Source organism: Anopheles cruzii, chromosome 3, assembly GCF_943734635.1.
Source record: "Anopheles cruzii chromosome 3, idAnoCruzAS_RS32_06, whole genome shotgun sequence".
Lineage (NCBI taxonomy): Eukaryota > Metazoa > Arthropoda > Insecta > Diptera > Culicidae > Anopheles > Anopheles cruzii.
The window spans coordinates 50,497,351-50,524,569 of record NC_069145.1 but is presented as its reverse complement, the minus strand read 5'-3'; the positions used below and the strand labels follow the sequence as shown (position 1 = coordinate 50,524,569).

Sequence of the window (27,219 nt, the reverse complement as noted above, 5' to 3'; positions counted from 1 at the left end):
ACGATTGGACATTTTTACGCTCGGATTTACGGTTCGTCTAGCCGTCCAGTCTGACTGTATCAAAATGGCAGTGGTATCTGTCTTGGCTTTTGACACCTACATTTGGAAGATTGTAGATTCCTTCACAACTTTATACATTACCTTTGTTGAAGAAGTTGATTCGTTCAACAAAATGAAGATCCTTAAAAATATAGTTCGTAAATGTAGATCCTCAAATCTAAGATTGCCTACATCGTTCTTTTAAAATTAACAGAAAAGAATATTAAACACTCCGTTTCACATTTGCCCAAGATTTAGCGGGATGATCTGCTTGTATATTAATATCGTATCAGTCATCTTGCTTGACGCTAGCCCCAAATTGTACGTGAAATCATGTGCTTTTTGAAATCACCGCTCGATCAAATTTAATGGTAAAACATCAATTTCAACATAGTACTGAATGAATGTGGCGCATGGAAAAAGGGAATAACAAATAACACTAGAGCAAAACGCGAATAACACTAGAACGTAACGGGGATTCTATGCAGTGTCCGCGAAATGGTGCTTCGTAAAGCTAGGGACGTAACAATATTTCTTTTCATTTAAAACAGTATGTCGTCGTCACCTTCATCCAGAATGTTCGACTGAATACGTACATCAATGCCTTCCTGGAGCAATGCGGCTCGCTTTTCTTCGGCTTTTTTTTTTGCGATTCGTTTCTTATCCTGTTGAAAAAAATAAATAATGAGACATCATTCACAATAATAAATACACCAGTCCAAAGTTACGGTAATTTCCGTATGTATGCAACAAGTGATGGATTTCGATCATTAGCAACCATTGCAAATTGTTATAGTAATTTGGACAACAAATAGGAAAAAAGTGAAATTCATATTTAAATTTTTTTATCATGTCTCACCTGAATTTTCTTTAAACGGTAAAATTCCTCTCGTTCCAGTTCATCAAGTTCGGAAATAATGTATGCCAGTGTGCGATCAATTCTTGGAATAATAACTATGATACGATGAAGAATGAGACTAAAATATTCGGTTGTATGAGATAAGAGATGTAAACTCATGCTCACCATGCTCGATAGCATTAACTCGTCGATTTGTAATTTTGATGACCTCGTCCAACGTTACGAATGAAGTTTGAAGTGAAGCAAGTTCGACTAATAGTTTTACTGCGCTCTGGTAGTTTTTCTTCAATTTTTGCAGTTGTTGCCCTCCTTTGGCCAATCCCGTAAGTTCGTAAGTATCAGACCCATCCTGGTATGACTCGAACACAGGGAGTGTTACACCAGCCACATTGTCCTTCTTGGTGCGAATTTTAATCTGGGCTTTGGTGACATTTTGCAGTACTACTTGATTGAAATCACCAGACGCAAACTTAGCTTCGGCCAATGAGAAAGCGGCTTCTTTCATGACTTCTCCCATCAAAGTTTTGGTCTGTGAAAGAACCAAGATTCTTAAAACAGTTACTAAAATACCATTCATACGGGAAATACTTTACCTCAATAATCTTACTGAGAATCATTCGAAAACGCATCTGCAAAGCATCAGCCTTCTTTTTTAGTAACCCGTGACCCTTGTGCGCTCCTGCTAAACGGGCTTTCATTTGCATCTGAGCACTTTGGAAGAAAAATAAAGGTTTTCACTGACTGTTGTGTTGGTAAAACTTACTTCACATACCCGCGAGAAGGAAAAATTGGAATACGATCTTTCGACGACATTTTCGGAATGGAATGGCTAACAGGAATAAACTTTAGCAGTTGTTCAAGAAGAGAAATATATGTGCACTAACGCAAACACACCACCCTCGGTCAAATTTCATCTAAAAAGTGATCACAAGACCATCTCGCAGGTTTGCTTGATGGTATAGGTTGATGACAAATGAATGCGTAGAACACACATGCTTCGGAAGCACCACTTGAATGTACATATATGAGGATGAAAGTGTGTGTAGAAGACTGACAAGTTCTCATACCAGCGGAAACCAATCAGAGAGCGAATTTCGTCGCACTTGAATTTCGTCTACAGTCTTATATCGAAACTTCATTCCCGTGTTGTGTTCGAGAAATGAGATTTATCTTTTCATCTTCTTCTTCTTGAATGATAACAAACGTAACTGGAGTGCCAGACGAAACGTAACTCCGAGCGTAAAAATGTCAAATCGATCGCCCTTGTGTCAAATCGTATATGAATCCGCGGACTTATAAACGATCTGACGTACAAGATTAATGTCAAATCGTTTATTTTCGCTTCGTGTGGCAGCACAGTATCATTTTCATCGCAGTGATTACAAGGATTTTGAGATGGAATTTTGCCTGGGAATTAAGATTAGGTCGAAAGTATACGATAGAAAGATAGAATTGACCGGCATATAACAATTTTTCGTCCCTTAATGACTTTAATATGTCCCTTAATCAGTCATGATGTTTTTGTATCCATATGTTCATGGTAATTATTTTATTCATTCATTCATACCGGAATTCCAACACCTGTTTCTGCTTCGTTTCGTCAATTGGGATTAGTGTTTTGTAATCTTAGAAGTAGTTGGGTAGTTGCTAGGAAATAAATAAAAAAGTAAAGTCTGCAAGCAATTTAGGATTGCATTTGCACTTATAAGGAAAATCACCAACATCGAAGGGTTGACGACGTTTTGACGTTTTGTAAAGAAACAATTTATCCTTGTGTATGTGATTTTTTCGGCTCTATCTCTGCACACCCACACTACCATAAGCTTGTGTAATCGCTTTCAGTTTAGTTGAAGTGGTGAACAGTAAGAAAAAAGATACACGCTGTTCATACGTGCGCAGGTGTAGTTTAAGGGATTTTTATGTTTGATGGAAGTGTTGTTAGAACATCGAACGGACGTATTTGAGTAAATCAGTATTGTAGATAGTGGAACGCAGTAACATGAGTCACAATAAAGACGAAAATTGCAAAGAGAAACAATACGAAACGATAATGAATTCACAGAGGGATCAACTAATCAGATATGAAAAACGACTGAATGGTATGTTGCTAACACCATATTTATCTACTAATTTGTATTTGAATTGTGATTCTTTTCTTTTGTATAAATCTTTGTAAACTATTTTGCATAGACATCGTAACAGCTTATAAGGGTTTAGCGAAAGAGAAAGCTGCGTTGGAAGCTACTTTGCGCACTATTAAGCAGCCCCCATCGGAAGTGTCAGAAGAACAAAGCGAAATAAGACATCCTGAACAGAAACAAATGGCTGAAAGCTGCAAACTTTTGCCTGAGCTGCAAATACAGCAACTTATGACTAACATAACTACCCTTAGTGAGGAACGTAAACGCGTCGAAGAGACACTGAAGCTTGAACGCAGTCAATTGCGACTAGAACTTGCAAGGCAAAATGAAACCATTCAAGAACTTACTGCTCGTTTGGCAAATCTGGAACGTCCCAGTAATGATATTTGTGACGATCATGTAAACTATGAAATGAGAAACGAGACACATCTTCTTACAATACGAGAACTGAAAAAGATGTTAGACGATGAGCGAAATCTAAAGGAAAAACTCGAATTACAACTCGGCAACCTTAAAACACAGATTCTTCTCGATATGCCGCAATCAATTAAAAAAAAATCAGTTGAACGTCATTTAACCTCTTTTAAGAATGTTGATCGTGATAAAAACAGTGATGCTAGCTTGAAAGAATCGTTGCAAGGTTTACGAATGGAAATGCTGCATTTAAAAAAACAATACGCCACTATTGTATCCGATGAAAAAACCCGAGCCCGTTTAGCTGAGGAGCGGAGTACGCGTCTGGGAGAATTGCACGAGGAACGTGTTGCTAATCTAGAAGCACGTATATCAGAATTGAGTGATGTTATAGGAAAGAACGACCGTTTGAGAGAGCAGGATAAAGAGACCATACAGCATTTAAAAGAAACTATTGCTCGTATGAAACTTTCTACAGGCATGAAAACGACGACGAATGCTGATGTTAAGAGAACATATGACTTTGGACTTATTGAAGATGGCTATGGGGCACTGGAGCATTCGTGCGCTGAGGAACAAAATCAGCAATGCGCTTCGAAGGCACTGTTACTCACAGCCAATCTTGATGGAAATTCAGAGCAATTGGTAACTGCAAATAATATGCAAAACTCAGACCCATTGTGGGAGAATTGCGAACTTGAGGATTATAAGCGACGCTACGATCAGTGTATGAGCGAAAATCAAAAACTAAAAGAAGAGTTACTTTTAAATCTAGAAAATACGAATACTTTGAAACAGCAGCTTGACAATTTGAAGCGATCGACCGAGCAACTCGAGATCGATTTTCAATACAAACTTACCGAATATGCTGCTGAACAGAAAAAAGAAACAACGAAGCACAGCGATGCCATGAGCGCATTGCAGACATCGTTTGAGAGGCAGATAGGGAACTTACAGCATACTCTGCAAAAGCAACGTGAACGGTCACTGGCAGTGATTGAAGAGAAGGAAGAAGAAATTAAAGTCCTGCGAACATCGTCAGAGATACTTTCGCTGTCGACCTCGACGATGTGTACGGAACAAAACGCTATCATCCGAAGTGAATTTACAATAGACCAACACCGTAAAAGTAACAGAATTGAGCTGCCAGCGAATGACTCGAACTCAGAAGAGAGGCAACATTTACTACATTACGCGCAAGAAATTGCTAGAAAAAATGTTGAAATAAGTACGTTGCGTACATCGAAAAATACAATAGAAAATATGCTACGTCAAACTCTACATGAGAAAGTGATAGCTGAAGAACGACTGAACGAACGGATTGTTCAATTGGAGAAAGAACTTGGACCTTTGAAGACAAATCATACGTTAGACGGATCGAATTTGAAGTACTTGAAAAATGTAATTCTAAGTTTCCTGTTGACAGATAATACCGAAAGTAAAAAGCATATGACAAATGCTATAGCAGCCGTGTTGAACTTCGACGAAAGTGAAATACAAGCTATTAATGATGGAACGGTACGGTTAACTTGAAATATAAAATTCGTTAGATATGTCAAACGACTACGAATATCGGGATTAATTTTTTCATAAAGTTTGCCATAGAGCTCACAGAGAGGTTGTTTTTTTCGCACAGAGCTGGGTAATTTATAAGAAAAAATCTTGAGAATCGAATCACGTTATGCATCCATTATTAGTTATCCAATGTTCGATCGTTTAAATATATAGCTAGCTCCAGCACACGCTCATTCAATGTGATCCATTCTTTAAAAGGCAAATCCGTGCAGTGTATTATTTTTGGTATTCCTAGCAGTCTATAGTATCAATCATTCGAGAGGTCTTGGAGATGTCTCAGATGCGTATGTGAGTACTGAGACTATAAAGGTTTTGTACACCCCATCATCTAGCGCGAATCTTCTCAGTTAAATTTTGCATAGTGTTTATGGTCCCGATGCTCTAACAGCTGGCTACGTTAAATTTTGGCTTCGTTGACCCTATTCAGTTATTTTTTATGTTAAAGCCTAGGCAGATACGTCATCAAAAATATCGATAAAATCACAGAAATAATCAAAGTTGATCGACATGTTAGTTGTCAGAGCATCGGTCAGGAGCTGAAGATTAACTATCAAATAGTTTTAAGCCATTTGCGCAAAACTGGATTTAGAAAGAAGCTCGATGTTTAGGTGCCACCCTATTTACACCAAAAAACATGATGGCTCGAATTTCCATTTGCGAAGTTTTTTCGAAACGAAACGAAATCGACCCATTTCTTAAACGGATGCGTATTGGGTATGAGAAATGGGATACATACGACAACACTGTGTGGAAATGATCGTGGTTAAAGCGTGGTGAAGCATCTTAACCGGTGGTAAAACCAGGACTCACGGCCAGGAAGGAACCGTTTATTATGAGTTGCTTCCGTGTATCCAAACACTAAATTCAGATCTCTACTGTCAGCAACTGCACCGTTCCAAGCTAGCAATTGACCAGAAACGACCAGAATCGGCCATGGAAGAGGTTTTGTGTTCCATTAGGAAAACGAAATGTCACGCACGTCTTTACAGACTCACCAGAAAGTCCGGGAGTTTGTTTGGGATGTTTTAATGCATCCACCGTATAGTCCGGACCGTGCACTTAGCGATTGACACCTTTCTCAAGCATTACAAAATTTCCTGAGTGATGAAAAACTGAGATCAAAAAAGGATTGTGAAAATGGATTGCTCCAGTTTTTCGTCAGTTACGACTAAGTCTTTTACAAAAGAGGCATTACCAGCCTACCTTTGAAAATACAACAAATTTTCCAACAAAACGGTACATATTTGACGAAAATCGGACCATCGGAAGTATCTTAAATAATGTTTTGAATTTCACCCAAAAATAATGGATTACTTTTTCCTCAACCTTATATATTTTGGTTGCAGAAAATTGGAAAATATGTAAAACTTATTTCCAAAGTGATAGGTCTCAAACGATACAATATTTTGAAAGCTTATTTCATTTAAGCTCATTTCCACCTTGGTGGCTACGTTAATAAGCAAAATTATCGTTTTTCGTGTTCAGAAAACCCACACGCAGCTGTTGTGTTCTCCGCAACTAATAATAAAAAACAGCACGGTTCTTTAAACCACTCTTTATTGGGCAAAGTGTGAATTGCGAAATTAAAGGGCCATTTTGTCAGTCCACATAGGCACTCGTACGGCGATTGAAACGCCATTTTACGAATTGTTGTACAAAAGTGCTATTTTTTAACGTGGAATACCATCTTTTTGTTCACAATCCACTGTGATACGAGTTGTTATACACATGACAAAAATTACACATTCTGCACCATGGCTAGTGCCAGGGTAACTTTATTTGTACGATGAAACAAAAATTAATAAAAATGATTACTTTGTTTGATTCAAAGTAAAATTGCAAAGCAAACGACAATCAAAATAACATTGAATTTTTTATTACGATTAAACAGGACAATGATTTTTTATGTTTTCACTGTATGTAATTTTACTTTGATTTTTTCGCAACATTGTTTTACGTTTTGATATAAAACTGTTATGGCCGTGGGATCAATAGCATTTTGAAAATACAATCTGAAATCATATTTCAGGCTTTTTTTTCAATTTACACACCTGATGTCGCAAAAGTATAGTTGTACATTTTTTAGATTCTTATAGTTTGTAGTTCATTGGTGATTTGCAAATTTCTCGTCGTTTAGAACTCTGGCTATACATCCCTCATAAAACTCAGCTAGGTTCACTCTATATAAACAAGAAGTCAACTCAAATGTAGGGTAACTTTGAAGTTTGAAGTTCAATTATGATTTTGACTAGCGTAAATGACATTATATAAAAAACGCACCCTTTGGTAGGAGTATATTTTTCGATTAAATACATCAAATTGCGGAATACGAATTGGTAAATTCAAATGTTTGCCAATACTTGTGGTAAATGCTGCCTTTCGTGAACTACAATGTCACAGCCTTAACAGAATGTGACGCAAATGGGATATTCTTTTACCAGTAACAATAACGGTGCGTTTGTTCATTATCTTTTCTAGCTCACCGAATCATAATTGAAAGTTGTGATAATCTTATCAAACAACGTTGCAATGGGTACAGTTAAACCAAGCTGACTACTTTCATTTTGACAAATATTAAGAAGTTCGATTTATAAATACGGCCCGGTCCGCAAAGATGTTATGTTCAACCGCATTTCTTACTAAAAGTATGTCAGTATATCAGAGATCCAATACGACTTCTTTTAGAGCGGGATTGTCAGGGACAGTGACAGTGCTTGTAACAAACATGTTTGGTATCAGATTATAATCGAACGATCTTCCTATTAATTTGATCATACCCCTATCTTCAAAAACGATCGATATTATGTATGTCTAGCATATTGCAAATTTCTTTGCTATAAAAACCATTCGAATGGAAACATGTAATCAGCATTAAAGGAAGACGGTCATAAGAAACATTGTCTCATAGTTTATATTATTTTTTGGCAATAGTGGTTGATTTTTTTGCATGATGACAAAGCAAAATAGCCCCTGTGTTTATATTTCACCTATCCCTAATGCATGAACATACTCTTTTGGAAAGAAACCAACCTGAAAGAAACGAAAAGTAATTAATTGAATAGAATAGAGGCAATATGTAGGCGTTCTTATTTATTTCTTATTATTATTATAACGAACCGTATTAAGCACCAACTTAAAGTTTTGCACTCAAGTTCATGCTCTGTCAGGGTTCGAACTAACGTCTTTCGCTTAGAAACCGATTAATCGGTGCAGCGAGACGGATGATCTACGGACGAGCCATAGTAAAACTATGCTGTTCAATAAGTTCGTATGGTCGATAACAGAGGGTGCTACGATCCTTTTTTTTTTTTTGTTATATTGGTGCGCTCTTCATATGAACGTATGTGAAGTGTCATTTCAATCGATCACTTAATTTTGTTTTACAAGTCATTTAGAATCGATGTGTCACAATATTTTTTATAATGGAAAAAATCATTGAATTTTTATTTTTGAAAGGTTTACCAGCAAAGGAAATTTATGGACGAATGTTGAAAGTGTATAAGGACTCTTTGCCTTCAATTAGTACATCAAAAGAGGGATTTCTGAGTTTAAACGTGGTCGTACTAGCCTTCAAGACGATCAACGTCAAAAACGTCCAAGAACAAACACAACACCTAAAACCGTAGAAAAAATACAGAATATCGCATTGGAAAATCGTCGAATCACTGAAAGAAGTTTAGACCAAAGCCCAGCCATTGGCCATTGGAGTACCCTTGGAACAAGTGTATTGATGTTCAGGAAGGCCATACTGGATAATAAAGTATATTTCAAACCATAAAAATGTGGTTTACTTATCGACCATACGAACTTATGGAACAGCCTAGTATATAGATGAGTTGTAGTAATTTACAAGCTACATGATAGAAAACACAGATAAATAAAACATATATAACAATGGAGAATCTAACAACGTTATGGTTCAAGCAGCTATACGAGTTCAAAGTACACCCTTATGAATGTTAAGGTTCGAAATATAGTTGAGCGCTGAATGTTTGTTTGAATAATAATTTTTGTAGTTTTATCAAATTTCTTGTGATGTGGACGTGCGTAGATACGAAAAAAACTTTTACCTTTTCCATTGTTTTCCCTCTCCACCAGCCTTTACTGTCACCTTCTTTGCCAATTACAACAACCGGACAACCTTGGCGCAATGGCAGCTGGTTTAATTCCTTTGGTGCGAAGTCATAGATAGCTGTAACGATTTCTTCCTTAAAAGGCCATTGCAGTAATTGATTCAATCTAAAAGTGGTCACAGTAACAGTGATGGAAAATTCGTAAAACTGGTAATTGAAATCTAAACATCTTAAGGCATCCTCTAAACATCAACTGTATTTACCCTGCAAAATTTTCACCTAAATCATTGCGCTCGTAAAAGGACACCAACTCGATAATTGTTTTAAAATATCGCCTGGTCGACAGATAGTAGAGTATGTTTTGTGTCTCTTTTTTCTTATAAATTTTCATGTGTTTGATGATTTGGCTATCAGTTCTAGAAAAGTCAGAAAAGAATTAAAACATAGAAAGCAAATGATTCACAATAAACCAAAAACTTACTTCAGACTAAGTGCATAAATCGTTTCGCTTTCATTTGAGGCACCTTGGGGACGGACACGTAAAAGATAAGTTCCAATCTTTTTGGTCTCCAGTCGTTGGGATGCGGTATCTCTATTCATTGTACCAACAAACCAGTTGAATTCTGACAATAATCTGTCGCATACTGGTGGTGGTAATTGCTGCAGATGTTTGCACCGACCTGTTGACGAAATACACCCTTTGTGTACGACAATGTCACATACCTTGCAACGGTAGCCTTGATGTATTTTGCCCTTAAGGAATTTTGAACAGTGTCGACATACCAGAGGCATGTCAAATGTAACAACTGAAAATTTGTGATCAGTATTCTTGCATCCAATTGGTTCTAGTGTCTCCCTGTAAAGATAGAGCACAGTTATTACCATTACCTCTCTAAAGTATTTCCAGAAAATCTTAAAATAATTTTGGGACAAAATACATTGCCATGTCGAAAGCTCGTTTCCATTTCTCACGTTCTTCTTCCGTCTTCATGTACAGCGTAAAAGCATTGGCTTGCGTTTTACGTGCTAACAGCAGAGAATACTTTAAACGTCCATCACGGCCCAGCGTACGTCTCGAATTCATAATTTCAATTTTGTAATCGAGCAAATTATGGGCCTCACGAAAAGTATATTGTGCTTCCTAAAAATATAAAAAACTACAGCATATTCAAATTTTCAAAGTAGTCAAAATTTGCTTATTAAGATTACAAACCCCTATTTTGGTGTTAGAATTCTTTACTAGAACCATAACCTTTTCAAAAATAAAAGCATATCGATGTTTCATTTTTTGATCTTCGTGTGCTTTTATGTTCAAATCGCCATCCAGCAGTAATCGACCGTATTGTTCAAGATTATTACCATCTGGTAAATTCAGATCTGATATACTTTCCTGCGCAATAATTATACAATAATTAATAATATATTAGATATACGTACATAGATATTATATTAGGTTGACAAAAAAGATTAATTCATTATTTTTGAGTGAAATTCAATACATTGTTTAAGATGAACACAGTTTTGTTGTCTTTTTAAAGAACCTCACAACCCTACAATCAGAATGCCTCTCTAACAGAAGTCTTGGTCCTTATTGGCGAAAAATTCTAGTAAGCTCAGTAAACTCACAATCTTGTTTCTTGTCTTGTCTTGTCTCTGTCTGATTGTTTATATCGTTTGGAAAGGTTTGTAATGCGAGAAAAAAGTTATAATCGCTTGGTGACCGGATCGCACTATATTGTGGATGTATTACAACTTCCCAACCAAGCTCCCGGATTTTCTGGCGAATCACTACAAACGTGTGTTGACTTGCGTTGTACCGATGGAACACAACAACTCTCTTTTTGATCAATTATATTCGTTTCTGGTCAGTATCGGCACCATAAACACCATTCAAAATTTCATCGGAATGCCTTGCATTTTCGCCTGTAAAACTGTAAAATGTACCGAATTCTCTCTTCATTGCTCATTCATTGCACCATTTAACTCAAAACTAAATGGAACAAACCAAAACATCAAGATTTTTTTAGTATGATATGTCACCATGGTTGTCATGAACTTGAGCATAAACTAGAAAGCGTGCGTTTCGAAAGCGTTTCAGTAAGCGTGTTTCGTCAAAATATTCGGTCGGTCGCGTTTGCGTGTAATCTGTGATCTTTATATTCTCCTATTAGGCCTGATGGCCCGTACGATGATTCTAATAAATAAACAAATAAACTAGAAATTGATCAATATTTTACGAGATATCGAGACTATCCATCCATCTACCAAGAAAATAACCAAGATACAATGCATACAATTTGGTAACGATTATGTTGAAAGATAAAAAGATACCTTAACTTTCTGTATCACAATTAAGTGTTCTGAATCACGTTTAACTTCATTTGAATACTGCGCAACGTCTACCATCGCTTCTTTGGCTCTTTCCAAACCACGAAAGTCTTCATGGGTCTTGAAAATAGGAAAAATATATTTGATAAAAATTGATGAACTCATAAACTCACCATCCATAATTCAGTTCATGTACTTACCGGTACCGTTTCCTGCACTAATTTATCTAACAATAGGTGATATTTTAAAATTCGTTGCATTGGTACAGATAAGATATCCCGAAGTTGCAATCTTCCGTCACTGTGCTCCTTTTGACTTCGCTACAAACAAAAAAGGCAAAATTTTATAAATAATTATAATGCACAACAAGGTAAGTATATTTATATCCAGTTAATTCTCATTACTTACAACCACGATCTGTTCAATGATGCTGGATTTCTTGCAAAACTCACGCAACGCTTCAACTGCACTTGTCATGCTAGAACAATACTCGCCGTAAATTAGAAACGGTTCTCTGAATTCAAGGAATGTAGTGCTAAGTTTTAATTTGCTCCCAGGGGCGCATGCTTCATTCAGTCGGTCGAGAAATTTTCTATGTATTTCTACCAACTCATTAATACAGGGGAATATAATCCGTAACTCCTCCTTTGGAAGTAGCTTTTCTAGTGGCTGCATGAAGACGTGTTTCAGAGCGTTCAAAGCTTCAAGATAATTATTTTCCGTATCGAGCAGTTCTTTTATAACAAAGTCACGTTGCTCCAAATTGCTGGAAGACGACGCTAGCTGATCGTTAAATGACATAAACGAAAAAAGCAAATTTCCTAGCATTAATATTCAATTTAATCTTACGTTAAAGGTTAAGGTTAAATTTCCATGTTATTTCAAAATATCTTCGTGCAAAACACATGTAAATACGTAGTGTAAAAAATTGATTAACGATTTGTAATGAAATAGACGATGAATAAAATATGAATAAATACTAAAGCAGCGACACACAAGCTAATGTAGTTTAAAAAAAAAAAACCAAGGACACTTTCCACATAAATAGCAACGAAATGAATTTACTGTACTTTCTAAAAGATTATAGAGGCATGCTAGACGTCCCATTTTAAAGAACGTTTAAGTAGGAAGAATCCGACAGGTTGATGATGTTACAAATGTCGTATTATCACCACGTGAATTGAATATTGAATTGAAACTGATATCATGTTAGCAGATGGATTACGGTTGCCATGGAGAGATATAAGTTGGAAAATCATTGTGAAGCAAACGACATTTTAAGAAAGCTTTATAACCAAACGAAAGAAATAAATGAACAAAAACTCCCTTCTTAGGCATACGCGTACTTTAGGTAAACTTTTGGTTTGGATAATAGCACGATATGAATGTAAAAAAATAATAACAAATACGAGGTTTGTTCAAAAAGTATCGCGACTTTTCGATTTCCACGGGCTACGTATATCCGATTTCCGATGTTTTTGTGGCGTTGGATTGCTACACATGTCAGTGATTTTTTGGTGAAAAGTTGAAATTTTTTGGTGAAAAGTTGAAATTTTTTGAAAAATCAGTCAATTTTTGACAATTTTTTTAGTGTGCACGTGTCTTGGCCCATCGTCGATTTTTGTCTCTTCCAAAAAATGGATGGCAAAGAATCTTTATCAAATTTTGTATGAAAAACGAAATTAAGTGCTCGGACGCAATCGAAATGTTGATTGTGGCCTTTGGTGAAGCTTTTAAGACCAAAAGCATTGCTTATCGGTGTTTCAAATTTTTCTCAGTAGGCCGAGAAGATGTGAACGTCGAAAAGCCTACTTTGATCGATTGCGAACAGTTTTGCTTACAGTATTCTTCGATTGCAGGGTGGTGGAGCATCATGAGTTGTTGCCAAAGGGTAGAACGGTCAATAAGGAATATTACCTAAAAATTATGTGCAATTTGCGCGAAGCAATCCACCACAAACGTCTGGATTTGTGGAAAAACAAAAATTGGCTTTTGCGACACTGCTAACACATCGTTGTTTCTGCGCGAATTTTTGGCCAAAACAACTCTCTAGTGATGCCAAAGCCACTTTATTCCCCAGATCTGGCCTCCTGTGACTTTTTCTGTTTTTTTCTGTTTCCAAAACTTAAATTACCGCTTCGTGGTCAATTAGAGTTTTGGCGTACACAAAAATCGACGATGAGTCAAAACACGCCCAAGCAAAACAGCTGTCCAAAATTTACTGATTACTCAAAATGGCCGAAATTTCTACCATAAGTCACTGACAAGTGTAGCAACCTAACGCCAGAAAAACTTTGAAAATCGGATATACGTAGTCCGCGGAAATTTAAAAGTCGCGATACTTTTTGAACAAACCTCGTATGTACAAAATGATTAAGATTTAGCTTTAGTTTTTTACTGATAATGTTCAGATGATGAAGATTAGATTAGAGATTATGATGAAGAAAGTTTTGATGATTCTATGGAAACCTATAATAGGTTTTCCGTAAAATGAGTAATTTTTTTATTCTTAGAAGAACGGACCGGAACGTATTTAAAGGGATAGTCAGCACTTTTTCAATTGGTTATAAAAACACGGCTTAATATTTTTCGATTATTGGAAATTTATTTGAAAGGGTGATTTATCAAATTTATGCGCATGAAAAAGTGCAGCTTACGTGGCTCACCCTTTATAAATATTTTTTTTTAATCTTAGAAGAACGGACTGGGCCATATTGGTAAAAAATCACAAACATAGCACCAAAACTTACCTGATTACGGCTAACATTTGGGACGCACAAGTCCTGATAGACTTTCTCTACTTTCATATCATGTTCGTCGTGATTGCCATAATCTACTGTGTTCGACGTACTTAACCATGTGGTATAAAATGTTCATAAAACGAAAAAGGTAAAATGAACAGGAACGAAACATAAGGCAGTAATTCAAACCAAGGAAAAAGAAATATGATAACATCAAAAGCTATTATGGGAACAGTATAAAACTACAATTGGCTGACATGTGAAAGTTTTTGGTATATTTTTTGTGCTTTCTTAGAGTGTTGATTTATTTACTTAACACTACAAATGCAAGACTTTTTGCCTGCAAGCATGAATTTGTCGCACATAGTTTTAAAACTACAATAATTTAATTTTCAAACATGCGTCTATAGTTCTAACTATAGTCTTTAACTTTAACTACTTGTACTAATAATATTTAGGATAATAGTAAAATTGAAACTAACTGCCCAATTTATGAATAAACGAAAACTTATCACAGTTGGCAACATTTGAACATGTATTGTAATATATGATAACACGTAAATTGGCCTATTCCAAATATAATATATATATACAGGGTGTTCGATCACGATCAAACTATTTAAATGTTGAATAACTCCGTTATTTGTCAGTCGATTTTGCAAAATGAACAAGATTTATGTGGGGTATAGAATGCCGTTTATTAACAATTCACCCAGAATACAATATCGACCAAATGATCGCCTCCAAAAGGCGTCCTGTTTTTTGGGCATTTTTCATTGTATTTGACAACATTTCGGTAATAGACAAGGTAATAGCAGCAATTTCCGCTGTGATGTTAGCTTTCAGTTCTTCAATGGTCTTCGGTTGGCTGGCATAAACCTTACTCTTCGAACAGCCCCACAGAAAGAAGTCCGGAGAAGAATAAAGAAAAAATCCGGAATTTATAAGCACGCAGTTTTCACAGTTGAACGAATTTTCAATGTAGAGCGCTACAGTTGCAACCCGCTGTTTTACCGTAAATTGATCCATGACTAAAACAGCATAGACTGAAGTTTCAGAATTTGGGTAATTTGTCGAAATCGACTGACAAACAGCGGAGTTATTCAACATTGAAATAGTTGGATTGTGATAGAACACCCTGTATATATTATAATATATTCGAATATACCATAATAATATACGTATATATATATGTAGCAACGTATCGCATATACATATACAAGTAGCATGAGTAGCAATATATCGTAAAAAAACGAAAATCGAACATACGTAGCCCACGTAAATACAAAATTATCCGAATTTTTTTAAACACACCTCGTATATGGTAGTTAGCTAAACTTAAAAATATTGTTACACAGAAAAAGCGCTTTACACTAAACAACGTAGTAAAGCAAAAAAAACTTAATACTGAGGAAACAAGTTTTTATAGCAAGGAGTGTACACCAAGTAGCGGAACATTTTCATTTTGTTCTAACCTGGGGTAGTGTCGAAGTGAATGTTACGTAGCAAAGGTCTTCGTAAATTTTTTCGTCTTCATTTTCGTTATACTCCCAATATAAAGGTATTTTCTTGTAGTGCTCATAAACCCCAGTATCTATTTCTTTTTTTAATAATGGAAAAATATAGGAATACGATTGATGGTAAAAAACCTGTTTCAAACACATTGGTCATTGACTGATTGTAAACATACTAACCTTTACGATTATAAGAAACTAAACCATTTATAAGTAACTGCTCGTTCTTGTCGTTGTGTAATTCGTTTCCCAATACAATAGGTTCAGCTCTGCATGTATTTAACAAATTGGGATTATTTAAAAAAAGACTTCTATTTAATTTGATATACTGAAAATGGTTTACCTACATGCATAAAAATGCGAAAAAATCGTTCATTATTCAATTTATTTAACCACCTGGTCACGTAGGTCTAGAGAATCGAACACGAACCAGCTAAGTGACAACAGGGGTTCCGGTATTCGAACCGATATCCAGTTGCGAGCCGTAAACCCGTAACCCCGTAGAAACTTGTTACTAATATACAGCGTGTCCAAGCAAGAGCTCTTTTTTCATTTTGTTATAAAACAGACACGGCTGAAAAATTTTCGATGCTTAAACATTTATTTGAAAGGTTGATTCTTAAATTTTTTTAACGAAAAACAATTTTGGTCAAATCTCAACCACAATTGGTTTGGCAGTAGCCCATTCGGTCGACCTATTTTTGAGTACATTTTCGATTGTATCTCGTCCTATTTCGGCAATAGCATCTTGAATTTGGGTATTGAGGTTGTCAATAGTTATTGGTTTGCTCGCATAACATAAATATCGATTGGGGCTGACGCTGTATTTCACGTAGCGCCGTCCTGTTCAAATCAAACGCCGTCCAAGTTCTCAGCTTCAATTTTGCCGAAAAACCAATTAGCCAAAATCCGCACCAAACAGTAACTCGTTGGGGGTGCATTGGCTTCTCTTGCACGATTAAGGGCTTTTCTGAACCACAATACTGCTTATTAACATAGCCACCGAGGTGGAAATGAGCTTCAATGAAATGTCGAATGATTTGACGACCTACCACTTTGGAAATAAATTTTTCATATTTCTCAAATTTCTGCAACCGAAACTGTATTTTGTACATAAATTCTCAGAATCTACCGTTCAAATAAATGTTTAAGCATCGAAAAATATTCAGCCGTTTCTGTTTTATAACCAAATGAAAAAAACTTGGACACCCTGTACAATGCACATTGCACACAATATACAATGAGAATGCATTATGAATACTACTAACACGAAGAAAAAATAATCAATGTGCTTGATTTGTGGTGATGCGTGGTGCGTTAAGAAGATAATAATTGCGGCGCTAAGAAAATGATGATGATGACGATTCCCTCCTTATATCTCACAATGATTTTTAGCATGATAAATTCCATCATAGCACATGGGCTGAGAAGTATCGGGCCTAACACATAAATGGCGCTAGTCTTAATGCATTCATCGCTTTTTCAGTATTTTGACTCACCAATAAAAGAAAGATGAGAATTTTTTTTAATCTTCTACTCATAAGTTTGTGAGTCATTGTGCTGATAGACACTAATTTGTTATTTTCAAAACAATGGATGAAAACAAAATTTGTATTTTAATATTACACTGGTTCTTGATAGGAAAAATACCCTCCTACTGAAGCAATGAATTTATAAGGACTTCGTTTCATCTGAAACAACAATATTGCTTTGCTGACTCTAAACATGGACGTAGAGACACCGAAGATGCAGAACGCAGTGGACGTCCAAACGAGGACTTACACGAGAAAACTTTAAATCAATCTTCTCTTCTGTTTCCTAAGTTAGCTGACATTGTAAAGATATCAAAGTAAGCTTTATATTGTATTACTATGAAAAATCTCTGTTCAAAGTGGATGCCGCGTTTACTCACTGTTGACCGCAAAAAAACGTGTTGATAATTCTGAGTAGTGTTTGGCCATATTTAAACGTAATAAGCCGAAATTCTTGCGTCAATATGTAACAATAGATGAAGCATGGATCACTTCACTTCAGTCCGGAATCAAAACCATTGTCATCTGAGTGGAGAGTAACTGAACCTCGTCCAAAGCGCCCGAAAGCACAACAATCCACCGGAAAGGTGATATACTAGGTTGTGTATAAAGTTTTGCGGGTCGATACCAGAGGGCGCTGCTATGGACCTAAATTTGTTTTGCTATATTGGTACACTCTTCATATGAACGTAAGTAAAGTTTCATTTCAATCGGCCTATTTTTTTTTTGACAAGCCATTTAGTAACGACGTCTCACAGTATTTTTTAGAATAGTAAAAATCAAATACTAGGGCGCCCTTTGGTTGCGGGTCGTTACCAAAGGGCGCTGCTACGGGCCTGATTTTTTTTGTGATATTGGTACACTCTTCGTATGTGAAGTTTCATTTCAATCGGTCACTTAATTTTTTTTTACAAGCCATTTAGTATCGACGTGTTACAGTATTTTTTACAATGGAAAAAAATCAAGTCTCGTGCAGTGATTTCATTTTTATTTTTGAAAGGTTTAAAAGCAAAGGAAAATAATGAACGAATGATGAACGTGTATAAGGACTCTTCACCTTTAATTAGGGGGGTTAAAAGGGGGTTTTCTGAGTTTAAACATGGTCGTAGGAGCCTTTAAGACGATCCATGTCAAAAACGTAAAAAAACAGACCCAACACCTGAAATTGTTAAACAATACAGGATATCGTTTTCGAAAATCATAGATTCGAATCATAGTTTTCGAAAATCAAAATCATTTCGATAGAAATTAAGTACAAAACCTAGCCAACTTATTGAGCAGTATAACCAATATTTTGACTGAAATTTTGGGTTCCTGAAAGCTGTTTGCAAAATGGGTGCCGCATTCGTTAAAAAGCCATTCGAATGCATCTTTCTTGACAACATTTAGAGTGTTTTCGAAAGGATAAAGTAGATTTTGTGCATTGAATCATCACTATGGATGAGGCTTAGGTCTACTACCATCAAACTTACTGAACATCATTACTGAATTACTGGATTACTGAATCAAAACAAGAGGTTAAGGAGTTGTATGCACCTTTTTCTTCAGTTCCGTAACGAGTTCGTCCAGAAATTGACTAAAAAGATGTTAGCATCTGTTTTGTGGGATGCGAAGAAAAACATCGTCTTTCATCAGGGTCACAAGAACATTTTGAAAATGGCAAAAATCCACGAAATAAAGTTCGAATTGTTTGAATATCCACCCTATTCACCAGATTTGGCCCCTAGCGACTTCCATCTGTTTTCAGACCTAAAAAAATCGTGCGCGGAAAGCGGTTTTCATCAAATGATGACGTCATAGCAGCTATAAAAAATACTGTGACGTGACAAAAATACTGTCGATACTTAAAATGGCTTGTAAAAAACAAATAAGTGGCCGACTGAAATGAAACCTCACATACGTTCATATGAAGAATGTACCAATATAGCAAAAAAAATTAGGCCCGTAGCAGCGCCCTCTGGTATCGACCCGCAAAACTTTATACACAGCCTAGTAAAAATGGGTGTTTGTCACCCGTCTGTACCGCATTTTCTTCAAAACTACTGAACTAATCCGCGTGTAATTATGCACAGCGTAGTTTTGTAAGACCGGACAGTGAACACAGGACAGTTCGACCCTCCCACACCTCCAAGGAGGGAGACTCCCATACAAACGTAACAAAAAATTCAGCTGGTTGTTTTCGAACAAATCGAACCAAATTCTGCATGCGGGAGTCTTGGGGAAGGGGAAATGTTCTGGTGAATGTTTAAAACCCTTCCCCTCTTTATAATAAAGGGCTCCCGTACAAAATCTGGGTAAATTTCAGCTAAATTCGAATAGTGTTGAAACCATTTGAGTCACCATTTTAGCTGGTGCGAATTTTGTCATGTATCCAACGGGAAGCGAAAAGGAAAGCCGATCGGATACATCACCGGGAAGCCCGATCGTCCGAAACGGATGAGTAACGGGAAGTGAGAAAGGAAGCTGGTCGGATACGTCACCGAGAAGCCCGATCATTTGGAACAGGGGAGTAACGGGAGGCTGGAAAGGCAACTGAACTAATAAGTCACCGGGAAACCCGATCGTCTGAAAAGAAGGAGTAACGGAAAAGAGAAGGGAAGCTAATCGGACAAGAAGTCACCACGGAAGTCACGAACCAGGAAGTCCTTTGAAAAGCCGGATAATCGAGAAATGAGGACGAAATAAGGCGTGGCAACGCGCGCCGGGAACAGCTAGTCTTCTTCTATCTTCTTCTTTTTCTATATATATAAAAAAGTATCGCGTTCGTGTTAGTTTACTTATAACTCAAGAACGGCTGAACCGATTTAGCTGAAAATTGGTAGGGAGGAAGCTTAGAACCAAGGACTACATATAGGATACTTTTTATAATCCGATCGCGTCACAATGATGTCACAAAACGAATTGTTTTTTCTTCATAGTGAGACGGTATGTTTCACTCTCTTTAGTCGACTAAGGCCAAACAGAGCGCGCAACAGCAAACAACTGTTGGTTTCTCTTTTTCGCTAATGCACCGTCCCCACCGTAACGCCAGACAAAGAGCCAAACAGCGAGCATTGTCCGGCTTCTCTTTCACACTACAGCTCTCGCGTTTATCTGACTGCTTTCAAATTTTATCATTCGCGTTGTAAACAAATTATTGCGCGTAAATAATATTGAATATTGAATATTGGACCCCCGCTGATAGAGTAGTCGGTAACGCTTTTCGCTGTCACGCAGCTAGCCTGGGTTCGAGTACCGGGACCGGTTGTCACGCAACCGGCCATGGTCTCAATTCCCGATGCCGGCGTGATACGGGGTTGGCGCGGGACTAACAATCCTGCCCGTAAAAAGGACCCGTTACAGAGAGCATCAAAGATTAACATTGTCTCTGGTGCTGGCCAAGACCGCGCAGCGGTTGTAGAGGCAAATAAGAAGAAGAAGAAATAATATTGAATACTTAAAACTGTAAGCACTTGCTTATTTCGGTGAGTTATTTTAATCATCGGGAAGCATTATCGATAATTATTTACTTATGAAAGCATGAAACAGCACGAAGAAATTGTACAATAAGGCTCCCCCCGGTCATGCCGGTATCGGGAATCGAAACCATGGTCGGCTGCGTGACAATCGGTCCCGGGATTCAAACCCAGCTCAGCTGCGTGAAATTGGCGAGCGATACCGACTGCTCTATCAGCGGAGGCAACGACGACTGACGGGCCGACGAAATGAACGCATGCTCAAATCATCGAATCTATGCGATGTGATCTGACAACAGACATGAAAGTTGCATTGCTTAATGATACAACTCCTGAAGATTTCTCTGAGCAATTGCTGACTATCGGTACCTGTCAAGCGGATTGATTTGATCCGCTTGATTGTCAAGCGGACGAATCAAGCGGATTGATTTCATTTCCTCAGAATTTCTGAGTCTTTGTCTCATCGAAAGACGAACTTATCAACAGAGTATTTCCAAAAATCATTTCCAACTACAAAAATAGTAAATGGTTGAACGAGCGTGCAATTTTAGCGGCTCAGAATACACATGTAAATAACCTTAGCTACATAATTAAGAATAAGAGCTTTGGAACAATGCATTCATTCAAATCTATTGACAGCGTAACAAATGAAGATGAAGCCACTAACTATCCAATTGAATTTTCTCCTTCGATTGAAAAAAAAAACTCCTTCGATGTGCCTGGCTTACCACCGCACAATTTACGTCTAAAGATTGGCTCCGTAGTAATCATGCTTCGAAACATAAACCAACCAAAACTTTGCAACGGTACGAGTTTCTTCTTTTTTCTTCTGTTTTTGGCGCTACAACCGCTGTGCAGCCTTGGCTTGCACCAGAGACAAATGTTAATCTCTCTGATGCTCTTCTGTAACATTTAATTTTTACGGACGGGATTGTTAGCCCCGCGCCAACCCTCCTGTCACGCCGGCATCGGGAATCGAAACCATGGCCGGTTGAGTTACAACCGATCCCGGGATTCGAACCCAGGCCAGCTGCGCTGACAGCGAAGAGCGTTACCGACTGCTCTATCAAGGGGGTAAAGTTTATCAACGGTACGAGTTTGGTGGTAAGAAAATTGATTATCAATGTGAATTACGCGAAGATACTTAGAGGAAAATACCAAGGTTAAGGAAGTTCTCATTCCGAGGGTTCCGACAATCCTAATCGATATGCCGTTTAAGTTTAATTTATCCCAATCCTAATAAAAAAAATTAAGCAGATAAAACCTTAAATCTGCTTACTTATTGCCTTTGGGACGGAGCAAAGTTCGCCGGGTCTGCTAGTGCTGTATAAAATAAGCTTTCAAAAGAAACATTACTTATCTTATTGAAAAGATGTTTGACTGATTTAAAAAGTTTTTTGTTTGACAATTTTTTGCAAGTCACACCCTATAGTAAAGAATAGTGGTTGATACTCGAAGAATTCTCTACCCAACAGCCATACGGACGATCGAAATGATCAGTTCTCCCCTACTGCTGGATAGGCTTCCGAACTGCGAGAAGCAACTAGCGGAGAGGTAATAGACAGCCAGAGACCTCGACAATTAGCCCATGCGGAGACTTTCTTTTTGCTGCTAGGGCGAGCAGGCTTGGTAGGAGGTCCCTTCCTTCGCAGGGACCAGTAACACATATAGACCCCTTAAGTCGACCAGCGGTGATGTTGGTCACCAGCACCTGTAACGAATCCAGGTACCATAATAATTTACCCAATAATGTTCCCGGTTATTTAACTTGCCTATAAAACATTTTAATAGTGGCGCAAACCTTCGTTGATTTTGAGTTAACCTCTCTTCGAACCACATGGGCAACCACATGGCAACATTGTCAACAGTTAGTTATACTTTCCTCAAGTCGCAATGAGTTTGAGCTGTTACTGGTATTTTATAACAGTGTGGCAGGATCTTGAAGGATGCTCCGATCGCAATCAAACTAGAACGAGGATCCCTTCATTCGTTAGTGGCAGTGACGCGTGTGTGTTGGACTTCTTAAGGATGAATTTTTGCATGTCTTAAATGACCGTGATGGCCTCGCTGACAGAGCAATCGGTAACGCTCTAAGCTGTCACGCAGTCTGGCCTGGGTTCGAATTCCCGGACCGGTTGTCACGCAGTCAGCCATGGTTTCGATTCCCGATACCAGCGGGACAGGGGGTTTGGCGCGAGGCTAAAAACCCCGCCCGTAAAAATGAACTGCTGCGAATAGCACCAGAAATATTAACATTGTCTCTGGTGCAGGCTAAGATCGCCCAGCGGTCGAAACGCCAAATAAAAAGAAAAGAAGAAATGACCGTGATGGGAATTTCGCAAACAAAGTATTTGCTGTGAATCACTTCTCTAGGGGAAGTGATTAACGTCGTAATCTACCCTGTCACGAAGAAATGAATAAATCATGTTCGATTAAAGCATGTTCGAGTACAACTGTTGTATGTAGTGAACGCTTTTATTATCTAAAACCAACGTTAGGTGTTCGCCAGGTCGGCTAGTTATTAGTAAAAATTCCAACAAGCAATTTGTTTCAGAACTTACTTAAAACGTTCACCATCTAGAAGAGGAGAGGGTTAGATGGTGGTACTGCATCGATAGCGATGCAAGAACGGACGGAATAACTATGCGGTGGACTTGGGCTCGCCCGACCCACCGAGGAAGGGCAGTCTTTGTTACAGGACAAGACTGTTCTGCGATTGTAGTAGCCGGATAAGTATAGTGGATGCCGAAAATAACCTTAGTTCAAGAACACAAAAGATTTTTGGAAATACGAGGATAAAAAATTTGCTTTAGTCAATCAAATATCAATCAAAAACATTAAATAAAATGTGTAAATGATAGTTTTGATGTATTTCGGGATGATTGATACAAGAGAAAAATCTTGATCAAACATATTTGGAACATGCCAAATTTCTCTTCGGCGAAAACAAGTTTAGTATCCGCAATACATAGAATTCCGCCCAGGCAGTGTAGCCAAACATCCTGGTTTTGTTATGTGGCCTTTTCTACAGTCCTCATGTATTATTTTGGTATAGATAGGTTTGGTTAATTTTGCTAATTCTGTTAAATTGACACACTCCAAAGTTCATGAATAACCACATGTTTTCAGTGGCCGTCCGGTCACGAATTTTCGCTTTCAGTTGCTCTAAAATGTTACAAAAATAATCAAAATTTATTGTTTTATCAATTTGCGAGTAATCCGCTAACAAAATTCCATTCGCATCCCACAAAACTGATTCTAACATCTTTTATGGCAATTTCTGGACGAACTTGTTTCGGAACCGAAGAAAAAGGTTCAAACCACTCCTTAGACTCTTGTTTTGATTCAGGATCATGATGATAGACCTAAGTCTCATCCCTAGTGTTAATTCAATGCACAAAATCCACTTTATCCTATCGAAAACGCTTAAAATGTTGTCAAGAAAGATGCATTCGAATGGCTTTTTAAAGAATGCGGCACCCATTGTGCAAACAGCTTTCAGGAACCCAAAACTTCAGTCAAAATATTGGTAATACTGCTCAACGAGTTGGCTAGGTACTTTGGCTTGTACTTTCTTTCTATCAGTGTTTGGACGATTTTCGAAAACGATATCCTGTATTGTTTTACGATTTCGGGTGTTGTGTCTGTTTTTTACGTTTTTGACATGGATCGTCTTAAAGGCTACTACGACCATGTTTAAACCCAGAAAACCCCCTTTTAACCCCCTAATTAAAGGTGAAGAGTCCTTATACACGTTCAACATTCGTTCATTTTTTTTCTTTGCTTTTAAACCTTTCAAAAATAAAAAAGAAATCACTGCACGATACTTGTTTTTTTCTATTGTAAAGAATACTGTAACACGTCGATACTAAATGGCTTGTAAAAAAACAATTAGGTGACCGATTTAAATGAAAATTAGGCTCGTAGCAGTGCCCTATGGTATCGAACGTCAAAACTTAATGAACAGCATAGTATTTTCACATATTATTCAAACGTTCATGAGCTAAGGTTAATTTCACCGTCCACTGTATGTAAGTACTAGTATTAATAAATTATACAATCCCGACCTGCTTTTTGTCTTTGTTTCGCCGTTTAGCAAGTTTGGTCAGGTTTGTCAGATAAGCTCTTAGCCTATATAAATATTATTTGTCAATTAGACACTGTTACCCATTATAAATATAAAAAATAAATCAGTAAATAAATAAATAGTTATAGTATCGAACGCACTTTACAATGATTGATTAAATCAGAGAGCAAAGTTTATAATCCAATACGACGGAAACGATAACATAGTGCTCAACCAAGCTGAACGTTCGGTTAGACTGATCCAACGACTGAGGAAACAGCTTTCTGAACAATGTTACAGAATGTGATGAAGTGTAGTGTGAAAGTCTTAAAAATATAGAGTGTAGTTTAGTGCAACGTCATCTGAAGCATCAAGCACACAAGCAGGCAGGACGCACAGAAGTTCCCAAATTCTAACTCAATCAATCACCAACATAAAGTCCACATGCTGGTCTTTATTTGAATGGCTGGAGGTAAATATAGGAGATATAGGAGTTTCACAGTATCGTGTGTAAATGTTTATTATAACCATCAGCCACTTGCAAGCAACTAATAGTTGCATCTAAAGTATGTACAGCCAAGTATGGTAAACTGAACCCAAAATGTTGTGAACTCTTGATTTGAACTAGTTCCAATAGTTCTTCGAAGTTCTACTTCTATTAACAAACAAACCGTGTTTGCCGCTGTCAGTTTCACAGTTTCAATTGCGTTGCACCATTAATAATTATACGCTAGCAGGCCTGGCGCTTCAATACACAAATCAATTTTGTATGTCGTTCGCCAGGCCTCCTGGATATAGATCAGCATTAAAGAAAAAATTTTACCTACATTATTATTTTAGCGCATAATCGAATGATTCCTGAACTTTTCTGAAAAAATCATCTCGACTATTCTATCTTGACTCTAATTGTCATTGTCTAATCCACAGTGTGTATAAATAAAAATAACATATTTACCTTGCATGTAAATCATTGTAGATATCGTCTTCCTGATTCGTTCTATCCGTATGCATTGGAACGGGAATGAAACCGCTATTTGCAAAACAAAATTAGAGGATTAGCGGAAGATGAGGTGCTTATTCTGTAAAAAGTATCGATATATAGTTTACTTACGATATCTTTTGCGAAGTTTGTACCTTTCTGCTGGTGGAGAGCTTCGAAAGGGTGAGAAGCACCCTATGAAAATTGGTTAGATCATAAAGCATGGAAGGATCAAACAGCTCTGGTTCCTTCAGATTAAAGTTTGTTTTGCATGCTTCTAAGAATAGTTTAATATTTTGTATACAAAGAAACTGAAAGTGATCACAAATATGTTAATTAGTGAAAATCACTCAAAATCTAAAATAAAAGAAGATAGAAACATTGGTTATAACATACATGGGCCATTTGCGGTTTTCGGTTGAAATCTTTTCTGTCGAATGATGTGGGGTCGAGAAATTGTATTAAATTACACAAAAGTACACCATCTCGGAGAATGTTAGCAAGGACTTTGATATCCGAGGCAGGATGATTCGCACGATGATCTTTAGGAATGATTTCGCAGCGGGTTAACCAGGCTGCACACTCTCGCCACAACTCATTGGGCGACGTACTGCCACTAGTAGTCCTAACAGGAGTGGTGGAAGTGGTGGTGGTCATGGTTGGAGTTATGAGATTCAACAAGTTTGGTAACCAGCTTATCAATCTGTTCGGAATGTAAACAACAAATGAATATGAACAATAGATCAATCTCGATACTATTCTACGTTATGTTACCCAACGAAATCCACACTAGCATGAAAGGCTTTACAATCGACAATCCTCACTACGGAAGCAAGCAAAATATTATACTTAACACTGACGTAAACACACATCCTCCAAACATGTACACAGCATACGGCTTATAGCATTGTCAATTATAAGGAACGTGAGTTGAACCATACCCGACAAAGAATTTTATTTGACAGTTCCGGTCCGGTATGTTTTTGTATGGCGCAATAGTTACTGGTTGTATGTTTCACACTGCTCGCTGAGAGCTTCCGCACGGAAACTTGCTCTTAGAAAACGACAACGACGAAAGAGCGACAACTTTTTTCGATGCATAACTATGAATCTTTGACGGTAACCTTATGATGTGACCCTATGAAGACAAAACGCGAAGAGTCTATTACGATTATTATTATTCGGCAACTTTAAACTTGAACGCCGACCCCCTGTAGCGCGGCACAGTGTTTACGTACCCTAAAATCGCGCCCTGCTGTCAAATATGACACAGTGTTTACGTACCCTAAGATCGAGCCCTGCTGTCAAATATAACTTTTGTCAACAGAAACAGAAAAATGCACATCTTGCCTTGTGTCCTTTTGTTCTCGTGCTTAAGTCTTACGTCTTCCGTCCCGCTGTCCTCTTTGTACAAGTGTGCAGATAATATAAAGTCAACGGATTTTCCTGTGTTTTACACATACATATTAACTTAAATTTTAAAACTTAAATTCCATTTCATTA

The 27,219-nt window shown here is 37.4% G+C and overlaps 3 protein-coding genes across 6 annotated transcripts; 1 reads left to right on the top strand and 2 right to left on the bottom strand.

Moving 5' to 3' along the window:
- Positions 1-274: 274 nt before the first annotated feature.
- On the bottom strand, positions 275-1,845 carry LOC128275333 (V-type proton ATPase subunit D 1). 2 transcript variants are annotated; one of them, XM_053013799.1, is made up of 5 exons: positions 1,671-1,842; positions 1,492-1,609; positions 1,064-1,427; positions 899-993; positions 275-704 (listed from the first exon to the last, which is right to left on the bottom strand). In XM_053013799.1, the coding sequence occupies exons 1-5, from the start codon at positions 1,709-1,711 to the stop codon at positions 582-584; spliced, it is 741 nt and encodes a 246-aa protein (XP_052869759.1). In that variant the 5' UTR covers positions 1,712-1,842; the 3' UTR covers positions 275-581. The 2 variants fall into 2 exon arrangements, with proteins under 2 accessions (XP_052869759.1, XP_052869760.1); XM_053013800.1 differs by lacking the exon at positions 899-993 and having other exon boundaries at positions 629-704; positions 1,671-1,845.
- A 944-nt stretch (positions 1,846-2,789) lies between these two features.
- Positions 2,790-8,203, top strand: LOC128274607 (GRIP and coiled-coil domain-containing protein 1-like). The gene is made up of 2 exons (XM_053012850.1): positions 2,790-2,997; positions 3,089-8,203. Exons 1-2 carry the CDS (start codon positions 2,898-2,900, stop codon positions 4,984-4,986), a joined length of 1,998 nt encoding a protein of 665 aa, XP_052868810.1. The 5' UTR covers positions 2,790-2,897; the 3' UTR covers positions 4,987-8,203.
- LOC128274606 (protein vav) lies at positions 6,802-26,580 on the bottom strand. Of its 3 annotated transcripts, XM_053012847.1 has the most exons (16): positions 26,491-26,580; positions 26,113-26,419; positions 25,849-26,027; positions 25,693-25,767; positions 19,061-19,069; positions 15,865-15,953; positions 15,646-15,770; positions 11,838-12,212; positions 11,630-11,749; positions 11,433-11,549; positions 10,315-10,491; positions 10,040-10,242; positions 9,583-9,957; positions 9,365-9,517; positions 9,099-9,267; positions 6,802-8,058 (listed from the first exon to the last, which is right to left on the bottom strand). In XM_053012847.1, exons 2-16 carry the CDS (start codon positions 26,371-26,373, stop codon positions 8,005-8,007), a joined length of 2,481 nt encoding a protein of 826 aa, XP_052868807.1. In that variant the 5' UTR covers positions 26,374-26,419; positions 26,491-26,580; the 3' UTR covers positions 6,802-8,004. The 3 variants fall into 3 exon arrangements, with proteins under 3 accessions (XP_052868807.1, XP_052868809.1, XP_052868808.1); XM_053012849.1 differs by lacking the exons at positions 15,646-15,770; positions 15,865-15,953; positions 19,061-19,069 and adding an exon at positions 14,180-14,279 and having other exon boundaries at positions 9,583-9,761; positions 9,825-9,957; XM_053012848.1 differs by lacking the exons at positions 15,646-15,770; positions 15,865-15,953; positions 19,061-19,069 and adding an exon at positions 14,180-14,279.
- Positions 26,581-27,219: the final 639 nt, after the last annotated feature.